Source organism: Panthera onca, chromosome X (assembly GCF_046562875.1).
Source record: "Panthera onca isolate mPanOnc1 chromosome X, mPanOnc1 haplotype 2, whole genome shotgun sequence".
Classification (NCBI taxonomy): domain Eukaryota; kingdom Metazoa; phylum Chordata; class Mammalia; order Carnivora; family Felidae; genus Panthera; species Panthera onca.
The window spans coordinates 71,855,161-71,882,636 of record NC_138357.1 but is presented as its reverse complement, the minus strand read 5'-3'; the positions used below and the strand labels follow the sequence as shown (position 1 = coordinate 71,882,636).

The following is a 27,476-nucleotide window of genomic DNA, read 5'->3' as shown; positions in this document are numbered from 1 at the left end:
AAAAATAAACAAAATTGATAAACCTCTTCTCTTTTTGAGAACAAAAAGAAAAGGGAGATGACCCAAATAGATAAAATCATGAATGAAAATGGAATTATTACAACCAATCCTTCAGAGGTACAAGCAATTATCAGGGAATACTATGAAAAATTATACGCCAACAAACTGGACAACCTGGAAGAAATGGACAAATTCCTAAACACCCACACACTTCCAAAACTCAATCAGGAGGAAATAGAAAGCTTGAACAGACCCATAACCAGCGAAGAAATTGAATCAGTCATCAAAAATCTCCCAACAAATAAGAGTCCAGGAACAGATGGCTTCCCAGGGGAGTTCTACCAGATGTTTAAAGCAGAGATAATACCTATCCTTCTCAAGCTATTCCAAAAAATAGAAAGGGAAAGAAAACTTCCAGACTCATTGTATGAAGCCAGTATTATTTTGATTCCTAAACCAGACAGAGACCCAGTAAAAAAAGAGAACTACAAGCCAATATCCCTGATGAATATGGAGGCAAAAATTCTCAATAAGATACTAGCAAATCGAATTCAACGGCATATAAAAAGAATTATTCACCATGATCAAGTGGGATTCATTCCTGGGATGCGGGGCTGGTTCAACATTTGCAAATCAATCAACGTGATACATCACATTAATAAAAGAAAAGGTAAGAACCATATGATCCTGTCAATCAGTGCCGAAAAGGCATTTGACAAAATTCAGCATCCTTTCCTAATAAAAACCCTCGAGAAAGTCGGGAAAGAAGGAACATACTTAAACATCATAAAAGCCATTTATGAAAAGCCCACAGCTAATATCATCCTCAATGGAGAAACACTGAGAGCTTTTTCCCTGAGATCAGGAACACGACAGGGATGTCCACTCTCATTGCTGTTGTTTAACATAGTGTTGGAAGTTCTAGCATGAGCAATCAGACAACAAAAGGAAATCAAAGGCATCAAAATTGGCAAAGATGAAGTCAAGCTTTCACTTTTTGCAGATGACATGATATTATACATGGAAAATCCGATAGACTCCACCAAAAGTCTGCTAGAACTGATACATGAATTTAGCAAAGTTGCAGGATACAAAATCAATGTACAGAAATCAGTTGCATTCTTATACACTAATAATGAAGCAACAGAAAGACAAATAAAGAAACTGATCCCATTCACAATTGCACCAAGAAGCATAAAATACCTAGGGATAAATCTAACCAAAGATGTAAAAGATCTGTATGCTGAAAACTATAGAAAGCTTATGAAGGAAATTGAAGAAGATATAAAGAAGTGGAAAAACATTCCGTGCTCATGGATTGGAAGAATAAATATTGTCAAAATGTCAATACTACCCAAAGCTATCTACACATTCAATGCAATCCCAATCAAAATTGCATCAGCATTCTTCTCAAAGCTAGAACAAGCAATCCTAAAACTCATATGGAACCGCAAAAGGCCCTGAATAGCCAAAGTAATTTTGAAGAAGAAGACCAAAGCAGGAGGCATCACAATCCCAGACTTTAGCCTCTACTACAAAGCTGTCATCATCAAGACAGCATAGTATTGGCACAAGAACAGACACATAGACCAATGGAATAGAATAGAAACCCCAGAACTAGACCCACAAACATATGTCCAACTAATCTATGACAAGCGGGAAAGGACATCCAATGGAAAAAAGACAGTCTCTTTAACAAATGGTGCTGGGAGAACTGGACAGCAACATGCAGAAGGATGAAACTAGACCACTTTCTCACACCATTCACAAAAAGAAACTCAAAATGGATAAAGGACCTGAATGTGAGACAAGAAACCATCAAAACCCTAGAGGAGAAAGCAGGAAAAGACCTCTCTGACCTCAGTCATAGCAATTTCTTACTTGACTCATGCCTTCCCAAAGGCAAGGGAATTAAAAGCAAAAATGAATTACTGGGACCTTATGAAGATAAAAAGCTTCAGCACAGCAAAGGAAACAACCAACAAAACTAAAAGGCAACAAATGGAATGGGGAAAGATATTTGCAAATGACATATTGGACAAAGGGCTAGTATCCAAAATCTATAAAGAGCTCACCAAACTCCACACCCGAAAAACAAATAATCCAGTGAAGAAATGGGCAGAAAACATGAATAGACACGTCTCTAAAGAAGACATCCATGGCCAACAGGCACATGAAAAGATGCTCAACGTCGCTCCTCATCAGCGAAATACAAATCAAAACCACACTCAGATATCACCTCACGCCAGTCAGAGTGGCCAAAATGAACAAATCAGGAGACTATAGATGCTGGAGAGGATGTGGAGAAACAGAAACACTCTTGCACTGTTGGTGGGAATGCAAACTGGTGCAGCCACTCAGGAAAACAGTGGCTTTATTAAATATTAAATATTAATATTAATTAAATATTAAATATTAAAAATAGACCTACCCTCTGACCCAGCAGTAGCACTGCTAGGAATTTACCCAAGGGATACAGGAGTGCTGATGCATAGGGCACTTGTACCCCAATGTTTATAGCAGCACTCTCAACAATAGCCAAATTATGGAAAGGGTCTAAATGTCCGTCAACTGATGAATGGATAAAGAAATTGTGGTTTATATACACAATGGAGTACTACGTGGCAATGAGAAAGAATGAAATATGGCCCTTTGTAGCAACATGGATGGAACTGGAGAGTGTGATGCTAAGTGAAATAAGCCATACTGAGAAAGACAGATACCATATGTTTTCACTCTTATGTGGATCCTGAGAAACTTAACAGAAACCCATGGGGGAGGGGAAGGAGAAAAAAAAAAGAGGTTAGAGTGGGAGAGAGCCAAAGCATAAGAGACTCTTAAAAACTGAGAACAAACTGAGGGTTGATGGGGGGTGGAAGGGAGGGGAGGGTGGGTGATGGGTATTGAGGAGGGCACCTTTTGGGATGAGCACTGGGTGTTGTATGGAAACCAATTTGACAATAAATTTCATATATTGAAAAAAATAAAAATAAAAAATATATGTTCCCAGCCTTCTATGGAGTATTAACCTTTCATTTTGCAAGCAATACACATGGCAAAAAAAAAAAATACAAAGAAGGCAGAGATCTGTAAGTGTGTTGTATATTGGTCATACAGAAAGGGACTTATGCAAGATTCAGGACCCATGGGATCTCTAGAACCTCCAGCCACTGTTATATCTACCAGCCCAGAAATGATAGCTCCAACTGAATATCTACTTTACAATGCCAACATGAGATTATATGGATGATTTTTAAAACTCTATTAGATATTGCTGCTACAAATGAATTTGATCACTAACTTTTCAGTTCAATCAGAGGTTTTGTATTTTTAATTAACCAGATAAGTTAATCTTCTACATATTACTTTATATATTAGGATTTTAACTCAGAAAAAAACAAACTTCCTATTATTTTTCCAGTCCCAAGTTCCAAGCTATTTTCTTTGTGATTCTGTTATGTTTTATACGTTTATAGATCATGTATTTTTTAATTTTGTTCAATTATAACGGTGTAGCAATAATTGAATGATAATTGCCTGGCTTTCTTCCTTAATGGCTTTAAGACATTTACCTTCCAATCCCTCCCTGACTCAGCTTTCTTTAATCCTCTGATACCTCAATAATAACCAACAATAGGTCATTAGTTACTTCTCTTGTACCCTAAGACACAATTTTCCAAACACTTAATTTCTCTGCTGAACCAATACAGAGTCACCTTCTGCCTTCATGTTAACACTTTACAGTAATTCCTAACCCAGTTTTGGCATACAGGAAGGATGTCTCAGAAAAAGAGGATTGGTTTATTTAGTTCATTAATTCCTTTTAAGCGAATAACTTTATGTTAGCTCTTCTCTAACCTGTATCTGATCATTTCCTCTCATAAGATTTTCTGCTCTAGATTTTCAAGTCCCGTCTAAACCTTAAGCCCATCAAAAACACACTACATAATTTCATTGACCTTTAAAATTGTTAGTGTCCTGGGATGCCTAGGTGGCTCAGTCAGTTGAAGATCTGACTCTTGATTTCAGCTCAGGTTATGATCCCAGGGTTGTGGGATTGAGTCGCATGTAAGGTTCCATGAGCATGCAGCCTACTTGGGATTCTCTTCTCTCCTCTGCCTCTCTTCCCCACTCGTTCTCTCTCTCTCTCTCTCTCTCTCTCTCTCTCTCTCAAAATAAATAAATAAGCTTCAAAAAATTAAAACTGTTAGTGTCCTAACAATATAATTCTATCAACCACCTTCCACATAAAATACAAACTCTGAACTCTAGAATTAAAGGTCATTTACTAGTAGCCCCAATCTGACAAAGGCATAATTACTCTTGTATTATATATACTAGATCTTCTAATTCAGCCCTTTCCTCTCTCTCTGCATGTGCTTTTCCCTTTATCACCTCTAACACTTTGCAAGATACCAAAAACTTTCTTTTCCTAAACACTACCTAAGAGTCTCCTTTCATATCTTCAATATACTATTCAGCGTCCATTTACTCTCCAAAGCATATTAAAGAAAGGTCTCTGTCTTAAAGCAAATTATAATGTGAAATAGATAGCAACAGAGCCAGAGCCAAAAGAAAGAGATGGTAAAAACATTAAAATGCAAACAATCCAAGAGATTTTACAAAAAAAAGTTTTTAATTAATTAGAGTTCAGAAAAGTTGCTGGATATCAAACATTTAAAAGCAGCTTCATTCTTATACATCAATGACAATCAATTTAAGAATATAATATTTAAGATATCACTTATGATAGCAAATGAATATGAAATATCTTTATGCAGAAAATTACAAAACTATGTTGAGACACATTAAAGAAAATTATATAAGTTAGGATTTATCAGTCAAGGATAGAAAAACTCAATATTATATAGATAGTGATGCTCTCCAAATTAATTTAATCAACTATTTCAATCAACATCCCAATAGTTTTTCACCAAACTTAACAAACTGTCTCTAAAATGAATATGGAAGTCTCAAGTCTTAGAAAAGCTACAATGGTGAAAAAGAACAAAGTAGGACCTGTCCTATTAAGACTATACTAGGTTAGGGGTGCCTGGGTGGCTCAGTCGGTAAAGCATCAGACTTCAGCTCAGGTCATGATCTCACAGTTCGTGGGTTTGAGCCCCATGTCAGGCTCTGTGCTGACAGCTGACAGCCTGGAGCCTGCTTCAGATTCTGTGTCTCCCTCTCTCTCTGGCCCTCCCCTGCTCACCCACTGTCTCTCTCTCTCTCTCTCTCTCTCTCTCTCAAAAATAAATAAACATTAAAAAAAATTAGAGAAGACCATACTAGGTTTGGGGCACCTGGATGGCTCAGTCAGTTAAGCGTCTGACTCTTGATTTTGGCTCAGGTCATTATCCCACGACTGGTGAGTTCAAGCCCCGCATCAGGCTCTGCAGAGCCTGCTTGGGATTCTCTGTCTCTCTGCCCCTATCCCACTCGCACTGTTATTCTCTCTCTCTCTCTCTCTCTCTCTCTCTCAAAATAAATAAATAAATATACTTTAAAATAAAAATATTTTAAACTGATAAAAGTAACTCGGTAAATATAAAAGTATTATTGTAGTTTCAATTTATAAATCTTTTTTTCTGTATGATATAAAGGGAAAATATATTTAAAAATAAGTATAAATCTATGTTATTGGGCACAAAATATATGTCATTTGTGAACACAGATGTACAGTAACAGAGTTTATGTATAATATTAAAGCTAATAAGGAGCTAAGATGGCAGAGAGGTAGGAGGACCCTAGGCTTGCCTCATCCCTTGAACACAGCTAGATAAGTATAAAATCATTATGAATACCCAATAAATCAATCTGAGGACTGACAGAACAAACTGCACAACTACAGGAAGAGAAGAGGCCACATCGTGGAAGGTAGGAGGTGCAGAGACATGGTTTGGGGGATGAACAGCTGCAGATGTTGCAGAGGGGATGGAGCCCTGGTCATGGACAAAAAGAAGAGACAGAGAGAGAAAGAGGAGAAAGAGAGAGAGAGGTGCACAGGGGATAGCACAATCATATAACTGGCAATATGTAAATATTTACTAAATTAAGTTCTATATTATAACAGAGTATTTGGGGGAAAGTAACACCAATCTCACAAGTAGGAACATTCACCCTAATATCCAAATATATCTTTGTTATCAATTCCCTCTGTGATAGTAGAGAATGAAGTAGACATAGTCAGTGAGAAAAGAAAAAGAACAGGATAAGAATAGGAGATGAAGTTGAAAAATTAAAACTTATCAACCCTGGATTTTTTTCAACCCTGGAACTGTGATGAGAACTGGTCTGGGAAGTAGGCTTTATTTACCCTATCAAATTTCTCACACTTCCGCAACCCAAGATAGAAAAACACTGTGGCAGTGATATGACTAACTGTTGTCAACCTTGCCAGCAGGGAAAAAAAAAAACCTCTTTTTTTTTTCATTTTTTTCATCACAGAGCTTGAAATATGAAGGAAATATTATCAAAATGGTTTGACAAAAAAGGAAAGCAAAGAAATTTTAAGAAATAACCTTTTGCTTTTTTAAACCCCCTTTCTAGTAAAGAACAAAGAAAATATTTCAAAGATCAGCTAAGTAAGTGGAATGGACTCAAATACAATCTCTAAAAGGTTGCATGAAGTAGTAATGATTCTTCTTAGAACTTGATGTAGCTCATGTTCAAACTCTTGGAGAATAAATGCAGATTTCACTCACCATTTTGGGGAGCCTTATCAACATATCCTTACAGCGCAGTGAACATGAAGATGCTCTTTGAAAATCCCCTAAAGCAATTGCCTAGGAAAGTGGAAAAATATCAATAATTGGTTAAAATAAAATGACAAGCTATTTGTCTATAAGTCAATTTAACATATTTGTAACTGGAGTTAAAAAGTCTTAATTTGTTTCCTAGTCTTTTTAGCAACACTGGTTGGTCTAACTACACACAATAGCCAGCTCTAAATACAGAAAAATAAAAATAATCCTGGGTAACACGAGTTGACAGTGAATGGGAGTCATTTACTTTGTTCTGGAAATGGCAAAACTGGTGTACAATCTTATGTTATTATATTATGATATAATGCCATGTCTAATAGATGTTTACCCAGCTTGAATAGCTCTTGCATTTATCTCCACATTAGAGGGATTTTTTTTTATTTATTTACTTATTTATTATTTTAGAGAGAGAATGCACATGCATGAGCATGAGCAAGGGAGAGAGGCAGAGGAAGAGAGAGAAAGACAGAGAGGGAGACAGAGAGAGGGAGAGAGAATCCCAAGCAGGCTCTACGCTTAGTACAAGCCTAATGCAGGGCTCAATCCCACGACCCTGGGATCATGACCTCAGTCCATGAAATCAAGAGTTGGGTAGGGGCGCCTGGGTGGCTCAGTCAGTTAAGTGCCAACTTTGGCTCAGGTACTGATCTCACGGTCCAGTCCGTAAGTTTGAGCCCTGCGTTGGGCTCTGTGCTGACAGCTTGGAGCCTGGAGCCTGCTTCAGATTCTGTGTCTCCCTCTCTCTCTGCTCCTTCCCCACTTGTGCTCTGTCTCTCAAAAATAAATAAACATTAAAAAAATTTTTTAAATAAAAAAAAAGAGTTGGGCAGATAAGCATCCCTAGAGGGATTTTTAAATGTTAAATAGGAGCTTTTTGTCCTAAAATAGGCTCCTAATAACCTCACAGTCTGAACTGCTGTGAATATCTCTCTCTCCCTCCCTCTCTGCCTCTCCCTGGTTCACATGCACATGTGTTCTCTCAAAATAAATAAATAAACATTAAATAATAATTAAAAATTAAAAAATAAAATGAAGAGCAAAGTTGCAGGGCTCATACTTCCCAATTTCAAAACTTACCACAAGGCTACAGTAATCGAGACTGGTAGTGACAAGGGACGTATAAATCAATGGAATAAAACAGAGTCCAGATATAAATCCTTACATTTAAGATCAAATGACTTTTTATAAGAGTGCAAAGACAATTCAATTAGGAAAAATTGTCTTTTAAAAACAGTGATGCTGGCACTGGATACCCAATGTTAAAGAATGAAGTAGGATACCTACCTCACACCATATGAAAAACTGACTAAAAATGGATGATGGATTCAAATATAAAAGCTAAAAACTATAAAATTCTTAGATTAAAATACAGGAGCGTTAAATCTTCATGACCTCATGTTAGGTGATGATTTCTTAAATATGAAAACTAAGGCTCAAGCAACAAAAACAAAAAATTAATAGATGTAAATTCTCCCCAAATTGATATACAGACTTCACACAACTCCCATCATAATTCCAGAAAAAGATTTTTTGGTAAATGTAGACAATATTTTTGTGAATGTAGATAATATTCTAAAATTCATGTGTAGGCAAAAAACCTCTTTGATCTTGGCCACAGCAACTTCTTACTGAAAACGTCTCCAGAGGCAAGGGGAACAAAAGCAAAAATGAACTACTGGGACCTCCCAAAATAAAAAGCTTCTGCACAGCAAAGGAAGCAATCAGAAAAACTAAAAGGCAACACACAGAATGGGAGAAGGTATTTGCAAATGACATATCAAATAAAGGGTTAGTATCCAAAATCTACAAAGAACTTATCAAACTCAACACCCAAAAAACAAATAATCCAGTCAAGAAATGGGCAAAAGACATGAATCGACACTTCTCAAAAGAAGACATCCAGATGGCCAACCAACACATGAAAAAATGCTCGACATCACTCATCATCAGGGAAATACAAATCAAAACCACAATGAGATACCACCTTACACCTGTCAGAATGGCTAACATTAACAACTCAGGCAACAACAGATGTTGGCAAGGATGCAGAGAAAGAGCATCTCTTTTGCATTGGTGGTGGGAATGCAAGCTGGTGCAGCCACTCTGGAAAACAGTATGGAGGTTCCTCAAAAAAGTAAAAATAGAACTACCCTACTACCCAGCAATGGCACTACTAGGCATTTATCCAAGGGATATAGGTATGCTGTTTCGAAGGGACACATGCACCCCCATGTTTGTAGCAGCACTATCAACAATAGCCAAAGTATGGAAAGAGCCCAAATGTCCATCGATGGATGAATGGATAAGGAAGATGTGGTATATATATATACAATGGAGTATTACTCAGCAATCAAAAAGAATGAAATCTTGCCATTTGCAACTACATGGATGGAACTGGAGGGTATTACGCTAAGTGAAATTAGTCAGTCAGAGAAAGACAAAAATCATATGACTTCACTCATATGAGGACTTTAAGAGACAAAACAGATGAACATAAGGCAAGGGAAACAAAAATAATATAAAAACAGAGAGGGGAACAAAACAGAAGAGTCTCATAATATGGAGAACAAACTGAGGGTTACTGGAGGGGTTGTGGGAGTGGGGATGGGATAAATGGGTAAGGGCCACTAAGGAATATACTCCTAAAATCATTGTTGCACTATATGCTAACTAATTTGGATATAAATTTTTAAAAAATTAAATTAAATTTAAAAAAAACTTTGTACAGATATTTTAATGGCTGAAATATCCTTCAAATATAGATGTGCTATAATTACCTGTGATAGTAATTTGACTTTGTAAAATGCTTACATTTTTGGCCTATTATAAATAAAAAAATGATGAATACAAAAAATAATAAAAAAATAAAATTTATGTGTAAAGGCAAAGGAATTAGACTAGAATTAAACAATTCTGATAAACAATAAAATTGAAAGAATCTCCGTACTAAACTTTAAAACTTGATAGACACAACAGTCAAAACTATTTGGTATTGAAAGAATAGATCCATAGATTTAAAAGAGATCCCAGAAATAGATACACCCAGATAAATAAGTGTGGTGAATTGATATTTAACAAATGTGCAAAGAAATTCAGTAGTGGAAGGATAGTCTTTTCAACTAATGGTGCTGGAGCAATTAGATATCCATAAACAACGACAACAAAAAGAGTTAATCTAAGCCTCACTCCTTATAAAAAAAAAAGTAACTCAAAATCAATCATAGATTTAAATGGAAAAGGTAAAGCTATAGAACTTTTTTTAAGGTAGTTTTTCTATTTTTTTAAAGTTTATTTATTGAGAGAGAGAGAGAGAGAGAGAGAGAGAGAGAGAGCATGGGAGGGGCAGACAGAGAGGGAGAGAAAGAGAGAAAATCCCAAGCAGGATCTGCACTGGCAACACAGAGCCTGACGTGAGGCTGGAACCCACAAACCGTGAGATCATGACCTAAGCCAAAACCAAGAGTCAGACACTTAACCAACTGAGTCACCCAGGTGCCCCAAAGCTATAGACTTTTAGAAAAAAACAGAGGAGAAAATCTTTCAGATCTAGAGCTTGGTGAAGGCTTTTGAGACAGAATACCAGAAGCACAATCCATTGTAAAAAATCAACTAAACTTTATCAAAATTAAATACTTTTGCTCTGCAACCCTATTAAAAGGATGAAAAGACAAGCTGCAGACTAGAAAATATTTATAAATACATATACAACAAAGGACTCAAATGTAGAATACATAATTCTCAAAATTCAACAATAAAAAAATCAAATAATCCAATTAGAAAATGGATAAGAAGCATGAACCTACATTTCACTTAAGAGAATATACAGATAGCAAATAGGTACATGAAAAAATATTCAACATTATTCATTAGGGAACTACAAATTAAACCATGATGAAATATCACTAGACATCTAATGGAATAAGTAATATAATTAGTCACAATACCAAATGCTGGCAAGCATGCAGAAAATGGGATCTTCCATATATTGCTCATGGGTTTAAAATGGCACAGCGATTCAGGGCACCTGAGTGGCTCAGTCAGTTGAGCGACCGACCTCTACTCAGGTCAGAATCTTGCGGTTCGTTGAGTCCTGCGTCGGACTCTGCTGACAGCTTAGAGCATGCAGCCTGCTTCAGATCCTCTGTCTTCCTTTCTTGCTGCCCCTCTCCCCCACTTTCGTGCTCTCTCTCTCTCTCTCTCTCAAAAATAAACAAACATTAAAAAAATAAATTAAATTAAATTAAATTAAATTAAATTAAATGGCACAGCCATGCTAGAAAATAGTTTGGTCCTTTCTTAAAAAACAAACTAATAAACATACACTAACAATTCAACCGAGCAATTGCAATGCTGGGCATTCATCCCATAGAATTGAAAATTTACATCCACATACAAACCTCTACACAAATGTTCTGACCGACTTTATTTATAATAGCCAAAAACTGGAGAAACCCAAATGCCTTCCATACTGAATGGCTAGACAAACTGTGGTACATCCATACCGTAGAATACTACTTACAAATAAAGAACAAAACTTTTTTAATGTTTATTTATTTTTGAGGGAGAGAGAGAGACAGAGTGTGAATAGGGGAGGGGCATAGAGAGAGGAAGACAATTCCAAGCAGGTTCCAGGCTTTGAGCTGTCAGCACAGAGCCCAATGTGGGGCTTGAACTCATGAGCCACAAGATCATGACCTGAGCTGATGTTGGACACTTAACCAACTGAGCCACTCAAGTACCCCTAAAGAACAAACTATTGATACACAAAACTTGGATGGATGTCAAATAAATCATGCTAACTTTTAAAAGAGCAATATCAAAAGGTTACATACTATATGATTCTAGTTATATAATCCCAAGTGACAAAATTTTAGAATATTAATATTCTATGATATTAATACAGAGAATTAGCTACTGGGAGAGAGAATATTAGCTGATGGGATTTGGGAATGGGGGAATGGACATGGTATAACTACAAAGAGGAAACACAAGGGATCTTTGTGGTGATGGAATTGTTCTAGATCTTGATTGTGTTGTTGGTGGTTATATGAATCTATCCATGTGATAAAACTGTATAGAACTACAGACACACATAGAAGTTTATCATGTAACACTGGTGAAATATGAATATGGCCTATGGATTGTAATAATGTCAATTTCCTGGTTTTATAATGCACTATATTTACATAAGACATTACCACTGAGGAAAACTGGGTGAAAGGTACACCAGAATTCTCCTTACTATTTTTGCAACTTCCTGTGAATCTAAAATTATTTCAAAGTAAAAAAAAAATTTAGGGGCGCCTGGGTGGTTCAGTCAGTTTAAGCATCTGACTCTTGATTTCAGCTGAGGTCATGATCTCACAGTTGGTGAGTTCAAGCCCCACAATCAGGCTCTGTGCTGACAGCATGGAGGCTGCTTGGGATTCTCTCTCTCCCTCTCTCTCTGCCCCTCCACTGCTCACTCTCTCTCTCTCAAAATAAATTAAAAAATTTTTTAAAAAGAAAGGTCTTTTAAGAAAAAAATTTTTTAATCACATTAGTTAATATCATCAATTTCATCAGAAAAGTTTAAGTATCTGGAAGCTGTCAAATTCATGATGGAGATAGAAGTTTTCCAAAATTCTAACTTTTACTTAAAAGCTTAAATTTTATCCATCAACAAGTACTGTCGGTTGCTTTCCTTGAAGTCACATTCTCACTTTATTCATTTTAATGAAAATACATGCTGGAGCGCCTGGGTGGCTCAGTTGGTTAAGCGTCTGACTTCGGCTCAGATCATGATCTTGTGGTTTGTGAGTTCGAGCCCTGTGTCAGGCTCTGTGCTGACAACTTGCTCAGAGCCTGGAGCCTGCTCTGGATTCTATCTCCCTTTCTCTCTGCCCCTGCCCCGCTCACACTCTATCTCTTTCTCTCTCAAAAATAAACATTAAAAAAAATTTTTAATGAAAATTTATACCAAATACCCAAATCTGAATGAACACAATTTATCTATCAGTCACTCTTTCCAGTAAAAACAGTGATATGTGAAAACAGAAGTAGCTAATTCAGCTCACTCGAAGCAGGGCTCATGCTCACCCAAAGTGGGGCTTGTGCTCACCTGAAGCAGGGCTCGAGCTCACCCGATGTGGGACTCGAACTCACAAAGTCAGATGCTTAATGACTGAGCCACCCAGGTGCCCAAGAGAGACAATCTCAAGCAGGTTCCATGTCCAGCTGGAGCCCAACACAGGGCTTAATCCCACAATGCTGGGATCACGAACTGAGTCAAAATCAAGAGTCAGACACTCAACTGACTGAGACATCCAGGCACCCCATTACTACTTTTTTAACTAGTAGAGAGAGACAGTAGACCACAGCCCTTGGTATAATAGAGAAACTGGGCTTTCCACTTGCTTTGCATTGTCAGGGTACCCTCCATCAGTTTTTATGGATAAACTCATGTTTCCTATATCCATGTGACCCTGCCAGAGTCTACAAGTGGTCTTACCCTAGTAAAGGGGGGAAGGGAACAGAAGCAAAACAGACATATAGATCAATGAAAAGTAATCAAGAGTCCAGAAATAAACCCTCAGATTTATGATCAATTGATTTTTGACAAGGGTGCCAAGATCATTCAATAGGGAAGGAATAGTCTTTTCAACAAATGGGGCTGGGACAACTGGATGATTTCACTCATATGTGGAATTTAAGAAACAAAACAGATGAACATATGAAAAGGGGAAAAAAAGAGAGGGAAACAAACCATAAAAGACTCTTTATGATAGAAAACAAACTGAGGATTGATGGAAGGTAGTATGTGGGGTATGGGCTAAATGTGTGATGGGTATTAAGGAGGACACTTATTGTGTTGAGCATTGGGTGTTACATATAAGCGATGAATCACTACTACTAAATTCTATACCTGTAAACAATATTACACTATATGTTAACTAACTAGAATTTAAATAAAAAATTTATAAAGAAAAAAAGGAATTTAAAAGCATCCTCCCTTGTTACATTTATATCACATAAAAGAACATGTGAGTTAAAAATGTTAGTTCCATTAATTAAAATACATATGCAATACTATAATTTGCATATTTTCTTTACCTGTGTTTTACACCTTTTTTATGGATAGCTTCTTCTGTATCTACTTTATAGCATATATTCCATTATACCACAGTAATTGAATAACAGATATGACTAAAATCCCTACCAGTTTATCTTGACCCCTATGATGATGCAATTATCTCAAGAGCTTCTCACTATAATCATGGCAAAGTCCTGTCGAAATGAAAAATTATGTCCAATCCAAATGAAAAACTTTGTGTAAAATAAAGTTGAATATATCTTATAACAAATGTTAAACTTTTACATGTGAATGGTTTTCCCCAAGAACATACAAAAGTTAATAAAATCCTCTTACTTTTCACATTAAAAAAATTTTACTTTTAAGTAATCTTTCCTCCCAACATGGGGCTTGAGCTTACAACCCTGAGATCAAGATTCGCATGTTTCACTGACTGAACCAGCCAGGCATCCCTATTAACTCTTCTTTAAATATTTGGTAGAATTCCCCTGTGAAGCCATCTGGCCCTGGACTTTCGTTTGTTGGGAGGTTTTTGACTACTGATTCAATTTCTTTGCTGGTTATCGGTGTGTTCAATTTTTCTATTTTTCCTGTTTTGGTTTTGGTAGCTTATATGTTTCTAGCAATATATCCATTTCTTCCAGATTGTCCAATTTGTTGGCACATAGTTTTTCATAATATTCTCTCATAATTGTATTTTTGTGGTGTTGGTTTTCTTTCGTGGTTTTATTTGGGCCATTTTTATTATTTTTAAAAATTATTTTTTTTATCATTTTTTATTTATTTTGAGAGAGAGAGCACAAGTGGGGAAGGGGCAGAGAGAGAGGGAGAGAGAGAGAATCCCAAGCAGGCTCCACAAAACCAGCACAGAGCCCAAGGCAGGGCTCAAACTCACTGAGAGATCATGATCTGCACCGAAGGATACTTAACCGACTGAGCCACCCAGACACCCCTGGGTCCTTTTCTTTTTGATAAGTCTGGCTAGAGGTTTATCAATTTTATTAATTTTTTTCAAAGAATCAGCTCCTGGTTTCATTGATCAGTTCTATTTGTTTTAGTTTCTAAATCATTTATTTCTGCTCTAATCTTTTTTTAAAAAATTTTAAATGTTTATTTTGAGGAAGATAGACAGAGTATGAGCAGGGGAAGGGCAGAGAAAGAGGGAGACACAGAATCTGGGCTATCGGAGCTATCAGCACAGAGCCGGACAGGGGCTCAAACCCACTAATCGTGAGATCATGACCTCAGCCGAAGTCAGATGCTTAACAAGACTGAGCCACCCAGGCGCCCCAATTTCTTCCTTTTTTTTTTTTCAATATATGAAGTTTATTGTCAAATTGGTTTCCCTATAACACCCAGTGCTCATCCCAAAAGGTGCCCTCTTCAATACCCATCACCCACCCTCCCCTCCCTCCCACCCCTCATCAACCCTCAGTTTGTTCTCAGTTTTTAAGAGTCTCTTATACTTTGGCTCTCTCCCACTCTAATCTCCTTTTTTTTTTTCCTTCCCCTCCCCCATGGGTTTCTGTTAAGTTTCTCAGGATCCACATAAGAGTGAAAACATATGGGGCGCCTGGATGGCTCAGTCGGTTGAGCGCCGACTTCGGCTCAGGTCACGATCTCGCGGTCCGTGAGTTCGAGCCCCACATCGGGCCCCTGTGCTGACAGCTCAGAGCCCGGAGCCTGTTTCAGATTCTGTGTCTCCCTCTCTCTGACCCTCCCCCATTCATGCTCTGTCTCTCTCTGTCTCAAAAATAAATAAACGTTAAAAAAAAAAATTAAAAAAAAAAAAGAGTGAAAACATATGGTATCTGTCTTTCTCTGTATGGCTTATTTCACTTAGCATAACACTCTCCAGTTCCATCCATGTTGCTACAAACAGGCGCCCCAACTTCTGCTCTAATCTTTATTATTTCCTTCCCTCTGCTGGCTTGATTGTGGTAAAGGTTGCATAATTCTATGAATATACTTAATCACTGAATTGTACATTTTAAATGTGTGAATTTTGTAGTATATGAATTATATCTCAATAAAGATGTTAAAAAAATAAAAATAAGTGGATTATACTAGATGATTTTTAAAGTCTCTTTCATTTCTAGAATTACATAATTACAGACAGCAAACTCATCATGGCTTACATTTTGTCAACTAAAAATGCATACCTAACTGCATGGTGACAAAGGAGGAAATCCACAAGCCAAACAGAGGTAATATACAACTTTAAACACTGATAACAGCAGACTTTCAGAAAACATCAGCAAACAACCCAGAACAATTGCAAATGAGAAGACTCTTTTCAGGCAATTAATTTTAGGCAGACTGTGAAGGTAACAGAGAGTCACAAACAGACAGGTATTTCAAGTACAGGCTACTGCCATAAATAAATGATGGATATTACATGCAATGATTGAAAACGATGTTTAGTTATATATCAGCCTTTCTAACTTCAACCACCCCCACACAGATACCAATCACCATTAATAATGTTACCTTCAGATATAAAACAGAGATAAAATAAAAGGTCAAATATAATATCCTATATAAAAATCCAATGACACCTGACTTTCTTCTAATAAGTTATATCTCATCACTTTTGCATTTATATATACAAAATGCGCCACTATAAGACTGTAGTGACTATGATACTTACCGCCTCTGCTTGGTAAGAAACCACTTTGAAAAGGTCCCTCTCCATAGCACTCTTCTGCAAAGTTATGTCGGCCTCAGTGGAGGCTCTCTGCATTAATTTGCAATATAACTGCTCTAGACCCTGAAAAATAAAATCACAATACAATGTCATGACAAGAATAACCACAACTGTTACTAATAATGGCCACAGCTAAAAATCAGTAACTTACAACCATGGCAGCTTGAAAAAATCCATCAGCCATCATAGCATTTCCAACATCCACCCACCCTTTTCCTGTTTTCATATTCATCTGGAAGAGAGAAGTAAGAAAATAATTTTTAAAATTCGCAACTTCTCCAAACTGGTTGAGGAAGGTAGTAGATAAAATATTTAATCGTCTGTCCATATTCAGTAGTGTAATCCACAAAAATAAAGTAACAGCATTTATTATAGTTCTATGTTCTGCTTTGAACTCCATAATTTAATAGAAATGGTCTCAAGAAAAGCAATAATAAAAAATTAATAATTTGAAAACACATCTTCTAAGAAATATTAAAAGAAAACATTGGGATAACTTAGGAGCAGACATTTCTGAAAAATTAATGTTTCACATACTTGAAGAAAGTTATATGATAAGCATTAGAATGTAAGTCAACACATCTCAGTTCCAGTTCTTAATTATATCTCTAATAAAATTTTTACTAATCCAACAATGTTTATTAAGTATCCTTTACAAGCCAGGCACACTAAAGAAGCTCACAATATCGTAACTAACAGACATCTAAATAGTTGATGTATAATATGGAAAAATGCTATGGAAGCAAACAAGAACTGAATCAAGATGGAGGATTGAGCAAACACTGCAGCCCTACCCCTTCTACCACAAATCCCTAGAAATGATGTGTATGTGTATATAAAATATATATAATAGATATACTATACATTTTCCTATATATTTATATATAGGACATAAGTACACTATAAACTTTAGTATAAATTTTTATATACTATAAATCCCTAGATTACATATGTCATATCATATATTTGTAATGATAAATATAATCTCTAGGGATACACCCTAGAAATAAGAGAAAATATATTTTTTTCTTATTCAATAAGAGTCCTGGAAAATAAGTGGCATTTTCAGTTGACCTGAAATTATACGGAACCTCTGAAAAATAGCAAATGGGATGAAGCAAAAACCCACATACCAAAATGCATAAAAATGCAAAATGTGGAAACATCCTGGATGTAAACAGTAGTATCAGGCAGTTGGCTTCCCCACCAAGAGATATCTTCTCTCCTCCCCAGGAAGGAACAGTGAGTACAATCACATAGGCTGGAGAAAAATAGAGTTCCAGCAAAACATCCAGTCCTACTTCTCCATCAGTCACTGGATCAGGGTTATAATAAATAGCATGACTATTAAACTATCAAGGAATCTCAAATCAAATATGAGCAAGAATCAGCAAACCCTTGAGGGAAACCAACCCCATGAAAGGACATCACACTCAACAAACAGAAGAATATCTGAAGAAATAGAATTAAGGGAACTAACAGATAGAAATAAGGCAATATCATTTTTTAAAGCTTTTTTAAATGTTTGTTTATTTGGGGAGAGAAAGGGAGAGAAAGGAGCATAAAGATGGAGAAAAACCCAAGCAGGCTCTGTGCTGTCAGTGCAGAGCCCAACGCTTCAGAAGAAACCAAACCTACCCACACCTTGATCTTGAATGTCCAGCCTCCAGAATTGTGAAAAAATAAATGTGCATTGTTTAAGCCACTCAGTCTGTGTTATTTTGTTATGGAGGCCCTAGCAAACTAATACAGTGATACTAGCATATGATTAAAATATATAGAGGTAGGGGCACCTGGGTGGCTCAGTCGGTTAAGTGTCAGACTCTTGATTTCAGCTCAGATCATGATCTCACAGTTTGTGAGATCGAGCCCTGCGTCAGGCTCTGCACTAACAATGTAGAGCCTGTTTGGAATTCTCTCTCTCCCTCTCTGCTCCCCCTATCTCTCCCTCTCTCAAAAATATGTAAATGAACTTTAAAAAAAATTTAAGAAAATAAAATATATTGAGGTAACCATGAGAAATGAAAACAGAAATGATTACAATTAATAGCCTTAAAATAGGAAGAAAAAAAACCCATATGTACAAGGCAATTCATTGCAGCACTGAAATGTCCATGGAAGGAAGCTGGTTGAACACAATAAGGTACATGTACCAACCGAATACTATGTAGCTATAAAAAAAAAAAAAATGAGGAATATCTCTACATACTGCTATGGAATGATCTCTAGGCTATAATGTTAAATGAGGTAAAAAAAAAAAAGTGGAGAAAAGTATATATATGGAATGCTACTTACTATTTATCTAAGAACCTTTGGGGGAGGGGAAAATTTTATTTTTATAAAACAAATGTTTGCTTTTATTTAAAAAACAAAAGGATAAACAATAAAATAAACAAAAATAGCTATCCACAGGGGAAGGGAGGGAACAGGGTGGAGAGGACACAAATGGAGGCTAGACTTAACTGAATATACTTCCCTTAGTAGATTTGACTTTGGAACCATGTAAATATTTGACACAATTATAAAAGAATATTCAATCAAAATGGCAGAAAAAAAGCAACAGCTAAAAAGCAAAAGCAAACAAAAATAAATGAATCTAAAAAAATTTTAAAAAATAATAAATAAATAAATAAATGAATGAATGAATCTAACTATGTATCGAGTCAATCTATAGTTTCATCACAGAAAATGAAATTATTTCAAGTACTTTTAAAACAATATTTCAATAATATTAAAACAATACTTTGACTATACACCCCTAGTGAAACAGATCCTAAGAATAAAAGCAAGTGCAAAAAAATCTCTTGAACTATTTTTAGAAATCATTCTTTATTATCGACATTGCTATCTTATGAAACTATCATACATTTTTTGGATAAAACCAGTTATTCACTACATTAATGTTGTTAGGCACCAATATTGTCAGGACTAGGAAAAGAGACACAAATATAAAATTAAGAAGCTAAGTAAAATCCTATAATCCTAAATATCACTGGAAATATCACTATGAATTCATCATATATTTTCCCTTTCAAAAAATATGTATTTCATATCTATGTCCAGTAAAAAGGTCTAGGAACAATGACCAATGCAATAGCAATGAGCACTTGTAATTTCCAGATTGTGGTTTCTAAATAACATTCTCCACTAAAAGGAAACAGGGCTCCTTCAAAGAATGAATAATTTCTGCTCTAGGGCAAGAACTACACAAGATGAGCCTGGACATCTTGTCACATTAGAAATCAAATTTTAGGGAGCCTGGGTGGCTCAGTCGGGTAAGTGTCCGACGTCAGATCAGGTCATGATATCGCAGTTTGTGGGTTTGAGCCCCGCGACGGGCTCTGTGCTGACAGCTCAGAGCCTGGAGCCTGTTTCGGATTCTGTGTCTCCCTCTCTCTCTGCCCCTCTCTGACTCGTGCTCTGTCACTCTCTCAAAAATAAATAAAAATTTTTTAAAAAGAAATCAAATTTTATGTGATTATTATTTCAGTTTTACTATTAAAGATTACTGGAGTAGTGTCAAAAGGCTTCAGAATCACTTCCAGAGGCTCCTTCTGGCCAAAGATAGGTGCTTCAATAAGAATAATTACAATGGATTTAAATGCATTAAAAATGTTAAAAATCCATGAGTTCACAACGAAACTTTTAAAAAATCTATGTGAGTATCATTTAAGGATGTTAGAGAAAATAAGTCATTGTTCTGAAAACTGCTAAATAAAGGGAAAGAGTCAAGACCGCCCTTTCTTATAAAGGTATACTTCAAGGTAGCCAAATAGTTGATGAGGGAAAGTTTCTCTCTATTCCAGTAAATAAACAAAGAAGGAATATAGAAGTAGAATATGCAAACACCTACAGAAATAATGGATCTAAGGACAATAATCATCAAAGGGCACTAACACAAAAGAGACAAACAGACATTGGTGCTTCCTGATGGAAGTACACCATATTGCCTATGAATTATTCTTGACAAAAATCAAACCTGAATCAGATCAAGTTTCTAAATCCACCTGCCAGTTTACAGGAAAAACAGGGAACAGAGGACTATATTAAATGACACCATAAGGATACAGTCATCGGAATCCAGAATTTAGGAAACTCTATAGTACCAACAATCTCGTTTCTTCAACAAATAAATTTTTCAACAGATTAAAAACAGGAGGGGAAACATGTAGATTAAAAGAGACATATTAACAAAACACAAGATGTGGACTTTCTTTAATTCTGGTTCTAAGAAAACAACGGGAAAGAGGGAGAGAAAGAAGTGAGCAAGAACAAATGAGAAAGTAAGAATGTGGGAACATACAGCCAGAAGGGGAAGACTGGATATTTGATTATTTTAGGAAATCTTTGTTAAATTTTAGCAGGTGTGATAATGGGCATTGGGTTTCTCTGAATAAAAAAGACACCTTAGGGGCTCCTGGGTGGCTCAGTTGGTTGAGCGTCCGACTTCAGCTCAGGTCATGATCTCATGGCTTGTGAGTTCGAGCCCTGCGGCAGGCTCTGTGCTGACAGCTCAGAGCCTGGAGCCTGCTTCAGATTCTGTGTCTCCCTCTCTCTCTGCCCTACCCCTGCTCACACTCTTTCTCTCTCAAAAATAATAAATAAACATTAAAAAAATGTTTTAAAAAGACACCTTAGGGGCACCTGGGTAGCTCAGTCGGTTAAGCATCTGACTTTGGGTCAGGTCATGATCTCACGATTCGCAAGTTCAAGGCCCACATAGGGCTCTGTGCTGAAAGCTCAGAGCCTGGAGCCTTCTTTGGATTCTGTGTCTCCCTCTCTCTCTGCCCTTCCCCTCATACTCTCTGTCAAAAATAAAAATAAAACATTAAAAAAAATTTTTAAAGACATCTTGTCATTTAGAGACACATATTGAAATATTTATGAACAAAGTGATGTATTTTGGATTTGTTTCAAAATAATCCACAGGGCCAGGGATTTGCTGTTGGAGAAGATATAGAAAAAATGAGTGGTCAGGAATTGGAGGTTATTCTAGCTGAGCGATGGGTAAATGGGGGAATCATTGTACTATCTTTGTGCATACACTTGAGCTTTTCAATAAAATAGTGTTTTACAACACTGGACAAATATTTTCCACTAAAAAAATATACTTACTTCCAGGGAGCAGGACAGGTGGGAAGGATGGAGCAGAGAACTATTATTTTTTTTACTTATCATAAATCCTGAATTTAAGTTCAACATTTAGTCCACTGAATCACTGTAATGACAATAGCACTGCTAAGACCTTTAATTGTAATAGGTATAATTATCCTAAAAGGAACATGGATAGCACTAAAGGATATAACCCCCTTCCAGGTTCACACTAACTGTAACCATCTTCATAAGGAGTAACGACTATCTCATTGCATCTGCACTTTCTCCTCATTTAATTAGGACTTACCAAAATCTGTCTTCGAATAGCATCTTCTGAAGCAGTTGAGACTTCACACATACACACCAACTTGCAAGCAACATGCCGTACTGCAAAACAGTAATTAGATGCCCATAAACACAAAACATTCATTCTCCTTTTATATACACTTAACAAAAAGAAATGAGGAGCAAAGTGCAAGCACTTTTGTTGTTAAAGTAGTAACTTTAAAGTCTTTTTGAAAAAAATCAATTATCAAAAATAAATGACCTGAAAATTATCAAATGAATTATTTGCTTAATGCTCCAATCAGATATTTAATTTTCAAATTTTAATTTCTGCAAGTCTTAAATTCTGAAGGCTTACTAAAGATACCTGATTCCATTTGATGCTCTTGTATGTACCATGCTGACAGCAAAATAATTCTAAGTACAACTGGAATCTAAAGATATTCAACATCTGACAAAATTTCTGAACATTAGAATAATTTTGTTTTTTTTATTTTTTTAATGTTTACTTACTTTTGAGAGAGACACACAGAGTGTGAGCAGGAGAGGGTCAGAGAGAGAGGGAGATACAGAATCTGAAGCAAGCTCCAGGCTCTGAGCTGTCAGCACAGACCCTGATGTGGGACTCGAACTCAAAGAGTACGAGATCATGACCTGAGCCAAAGTCGGACACTTCACCAACTGAGCCACCCAGGCACCCCGGGCATAGTTTTAGATTATTCCCCTAAACTGTGAATCTGTCTAAATATATTCTTTTCTATAGATGATGTAAAAGTTCTTGAGGTATAACTCAGAAAATATAGATATCCTCTTCATACAGTTCATTTCCCCTGAAAATAGGAAAGTCTGAATAACTGTAAGCTCTTTATTTACACAGTTTCTCTCATCAGAAAACATGTCCACGTTTTAAAGATGACTTCAGGGGCACCTGGGTGGCTCATTAGTTAAGTGTCCAACTTCGGCTCAGATCATGATCTCACGGTTCGTGGGTTTGAGCTCCACGTGTGGCTGGCTTCAGATCCTCTGTCCCCCTCTCTCTGCCCCTCCTCCACTCTCTCTCTCTCTCTCAAAAGTAAATAAAAATTAAAAAACAATAAAGATGACTTCACAAGTAACTGAACTAGTTGCCCTGATGTTAGATGATCTCAGCAGCCATTCAACCTATACTAATACCATTTTCAATTAATATTCCATCGAAAAAGAGATTTGCCCAGGTGAAATTATGGGGTAATTGAAGTCAGTTTCTTATTACTCATCATGAAATGTACATTCTAATCATCCTTTAATAAAGTGGTTTCTGAAAAAAACTTTCATCAAATTAATTCCTAATCATGTATTTACATTGTCTTACATTTCCAGTTTTGAAAATGTTTCCTTTATTTTTCGAAAGTTTACTAATTCTTTGGTATTCTCAAGGAACCTGATCTCTCAATTATTTTCCCACTCTGGGAGAGGTCCATCTACCAAATCTCTATTTGACAAGTAGTGAAAAATAGCTACAACAATGTTCCTTGATAGGCAGAATTGTAGGAGCTTAGAATTAATGCATTTTAATATCACACAGTTCAACTATGTACTATGTTTCTTCAACAGATAAACTTCTAACTCTTCTCTCCCCATAACTACAAGAACCAAGACTCCTAGGAGCAATGATATCCATATTTATCCGACAGTTACAGAGGTAGACCTATTCTCTAAGCATCCTAACAGAGGTATAGACTAATGAGTAAGTTTATTATTGACTGTATTAACCACTAATTAATTACCCTAGACCTACACTGAAATTGTATACAGTTTGGTTTATATTCATAAACATAAATACTTAGCAATGAATTCCATTTGCTGCATACAGACAAAATTCATTTGTCTTCAGAAAGCCAAGCAGGCCAGAGATTCACGTTTTGGCTTGTTGCCTCGATGTATCCTTTATAATGGAGCAATATACTTTCCACAAATGCATTAACTGTCACTATCACTGTTGGAAATGAGAAACTGTCAGCACACTAACCCAGCCAGTTAGCTAAAGCACTAGAATTCTGCCAGACAGTGGACCACATTTAATGCATCCAAGCACATGAGTTTGGTTTGGGGGTTTTGTTTTGTTGTTGTTCTTTTAGTTTGCTCTCACAGGTAGAAAAAACTCCTATAATTGTTCTCAAGTAACTCAGTCCAAAGTCCATCAACCCACCTCATGAGGAAACTATTCTTTACCAATTTTTAAATCTAAATCTCTCACTTAGCAACAGTTCTCATTCTATTATTAATGGAGAAAGGAAACTGCTATTTGAGAGTCCTTCAGAATCCTGAAGATTCTGATCATCTCTTCTCCAGGAAAGATAATCCATGTGTCCTTTAACGTGCCATCAAGTTCTCATTTTCCCATCCTTTAATCATCTTTGTTTTTCACTACCAGACAATTTCTTGAGGTGATGCTTTTATTTGTGTGTATTTGTGTGTGTGTGTTAAACTGCATTCATAAATTAATATATTTTCTTTTACTCTTTACTCACTCTGTGGATGTGTATTTGTAATCTCCACTTTTCCCACTTAATTTTTTTGTTCCAAATTTTTATTTGGGGTGTCTGGGTGGCTCAGTCAGTCAAGCCTCCGACTCTTGATTTTGGCTCAGGTCAGGATCTCAAAGCTTGTGAACTGGAGCCCTGCATCAGGCACTGTGCTGACAGTGCAGAGCCTGCTTGGGATTCTCTCTCTCTCCCTCTGCCCCTCCCCTGATCGTGCTCTCTCTCTCTCAAAAATAAACACTTTTTAAAAATAATAAAATAAAAATAAATTCTAGTTAGTTAACATACAGTGCAATGTTGGTTCCAGAAGTAGAATTCAGTGAGTCATCACTTACATACAACACCCAGTGCTCATCATAACAAGTGCCCTCCTTAATACCCATCACCCATTTAGCTCATCCCTCACCCACCTCCTTCCATCACCCCTCAGTTTGTCCTCCAATTTAAGAGTCTCTTATGGTTTGCTTCTTTTTCTTCTTTCCTATATGTTCACTGTTTTGTTTCTTAAATTCCACATATAAGTGAAATCATATGGTGTTTGTCTTTCTCTATTTCGCTTAGCATAATACCCTCTAGCTCCATCCATGTCATTGCAAACAGCAAGATTTCATTCTTTTTGATAGCTGAGTAATATTCCATTGTATATATACACCACAGCTTCTTTATACACACCCTGATGTTTATAGCAGCATTATCAACAACAGCCAAATTATGGAAAAAGCCCAAATGTACATCAACTGATGAATGGATAAAGAAGCAGTGATGCTTTTAAACTTTTATTAATCAGGAACTAACCTCTGAAAAATCACAAAATTCAAGATGTTTGCTTAAGAAACTTCTATGTATAGATCATTTTGTTTATTTTTCTTTTCATAAATACCCATTTATGAACCAGTCAAAATATTATTTAAACTGCAGGAACACAACCTAATGTATAATAAAAATATTCCTTGTAAAATGAATGTATACATACATTTAGCTTTCTGCTCTTCACTTATAACTGAACCTACTCTCTTGGTAACTGCCCAGTTCCATAGGTTTACTGCCATTTCTTCAACCTGGACAAGAAAAACATTTTATGTTTTTAAAGTTAAAATACCTCAGTTAAAATACCATCCACCTCCAATGATATGGATTTTCTTGCATGTCTTATGCTTATGTGACTATTGTAGGTCATTTACAGGCCCCTCATAATCTAATCCCATTCTACCTTGCCTCCCAAAAACGTAGTCACATTACGTGACTGTCCCATGAACACAACTTGTTTATTTATATCTATGCACTTTTATTCATACTACTGGTTTTACCTAATATACCTCCTCCCCTTGTTTTTATGTAACTCAAATCCAGTTCGGTCTCACACATGAAGCTTTCAGCAACCACTATAGTCTATATTGATCTCTCCCTTCTTTGAACTTCTATATTCATTAAATTTCACATAATTGAGCAATTAATTATGCCACTTTGTATAATTTATTCTTTGCTTTAGTTGTTTTTAAGCCATTAGGCTTGAAAATCCAAAGACAGATTTCTATGTATTTATAATGGTTAATCACAATGGCTATTTTTTTATATAATTAAAATGGTGAATCATCAAAACTTATCAGAGGCACCTGGCTGGCTCAGTCAGTGGAGCATGTGACTCCTGTCTTGGGGTTATGAGTTCAAGCCCCACATTGAGTGTAGAGATTCCTTAAAAACAAAATCTTTCAGGGGCACCTGGGTGGCTCAGTCGGTTAAGCGGCCGACTTCGGCTCAGGTCACGATCTCACGGTCCGTGAGTTCGAGCCCCACATCGGGCTCTGTGCTGACAGCTCAGAGCCTGGAGCCTGTTTCAGATTCTGTGTCTCCCTCTCTCTGACCCTCCCCCGTTCATGCTCTGTCTCTCTCTGTCTCAAAAATAAATAAACGTTAAAAAAAAATAAAATTAAAAAAATAAAATAAAATAAAATCTTTCAAAAATTTTTCATAAACAAAATTTTTATACCAACCTGAGCATCCTGTATTTCAGCCATAGAATCCCTGTTGATATTTGCTATGTCATTGAAGAGTCTTTCAATTGTCTCAGGTATGCTAGGTGAATTATCTCTTACAATCAGGTTTTCAACAATTTCTAAAATAACAATGGATGATACAAGTGCTGTGAACTATCACCATTGGGAAAAAGTAGAAAATCATCTTTAAATCTGTTCTTAGATCTTTGGTAAAATAAATATAGCATGAAAAAACTTGAATTATCATTAGAGTAAAACCAAACTGGAGATAAAGTTTCTTTTAGGTAAGGGTAGAGTACAATTTCAAATAAAATTTGCATTCCCTGAGAGTCACTTGTTTAATAACTTAATCATCACTCATTGTCAGAAAGTAAAATGGCTTGACTTCACAAATGGATCATCTTACAACTACAAGATTTAAATTAACAATGTCTTCAAAACTAGAAAATGTAGAAATTCTGAAGGGAGACTGAGAATACCCATTAAAATTGAAATACTTATTAATATTTTTAAGCATTAGACAGACATAACTAACTCACGCTGGCACTGAAGTCTTGACCTTACTTTGTGAGAAAAAAAAAATGACATGCCCAATTACCAACAACATTAACCAATTATTGAATCTGTACAAGTGATGTCACCATTTTCTAAACAATCTAAGTTCCAGATTCCATATAACTGAATCTTACTAGGCCACAGAATTCCTTAAAACCCAAGTATGATGTAAAATCATAATTAATGCCCTTCATATAATCAAATTGAGGTTTTTCCAAACTCATGTAATAGAAGTCTCCATAACCTCTACACATCTCTAATTTCTTACATTTCTGAGCATCAACTAGCAAGAATGTTAATATTCTTAACAATACTATAAGAGCACATTCTGAAAGAATTTTTAACATGCTACAATAATAAATCTGCTAAATTAAAAACTTTCAGTTAAGCATCAGAAAATAGATTCATATTAAGACTTCATAAAGCAAACAGGCACCCAGCTGGCTCAGTTAGTAAAGCATGCAACTCTTGATCTCAGGGTTG

General features: G+C 36.1%; 1 protein-coding gene across 1 annotated transcript in view; it reads right to left on the bottom strand.

Annotated features, from left to right (window-relative positions):
* Positions 1–27,476, bottom strand: part of TEX11 (testis expressed 11) — a 252,528-nt gene that overhangs the window by 204,908 nt on the left and 20,144 nt on the right. The window contains exons 3-8 of the mRNA XM_081792399.1: positions 26,436–26,557; positions 25,418–25,502; positions 21,945–22,024; positions 16,695–16,775; positions 16,487–16,606; positions 6,705–6,785 (exon numbers count right to left, since the gene is read on the bottom strand). Coding sequence (XP_081648525.1) covers positions 6,705–6,785; positions 16,487–16,606; positions 16,695–16,775; positions 21,945–22,024; positions 25,418–25,502; positions 26,436–26,557 — 569 coding nt within the window. The remainder of the gene's footprint in view (positions 1–6,704; positions 6,786–16,486; positions 16,607–16,694; positions 16,776–21,944; positions 22,025–25,417; positions 25,503–26,435; positions 26,558–27,476) is intronic.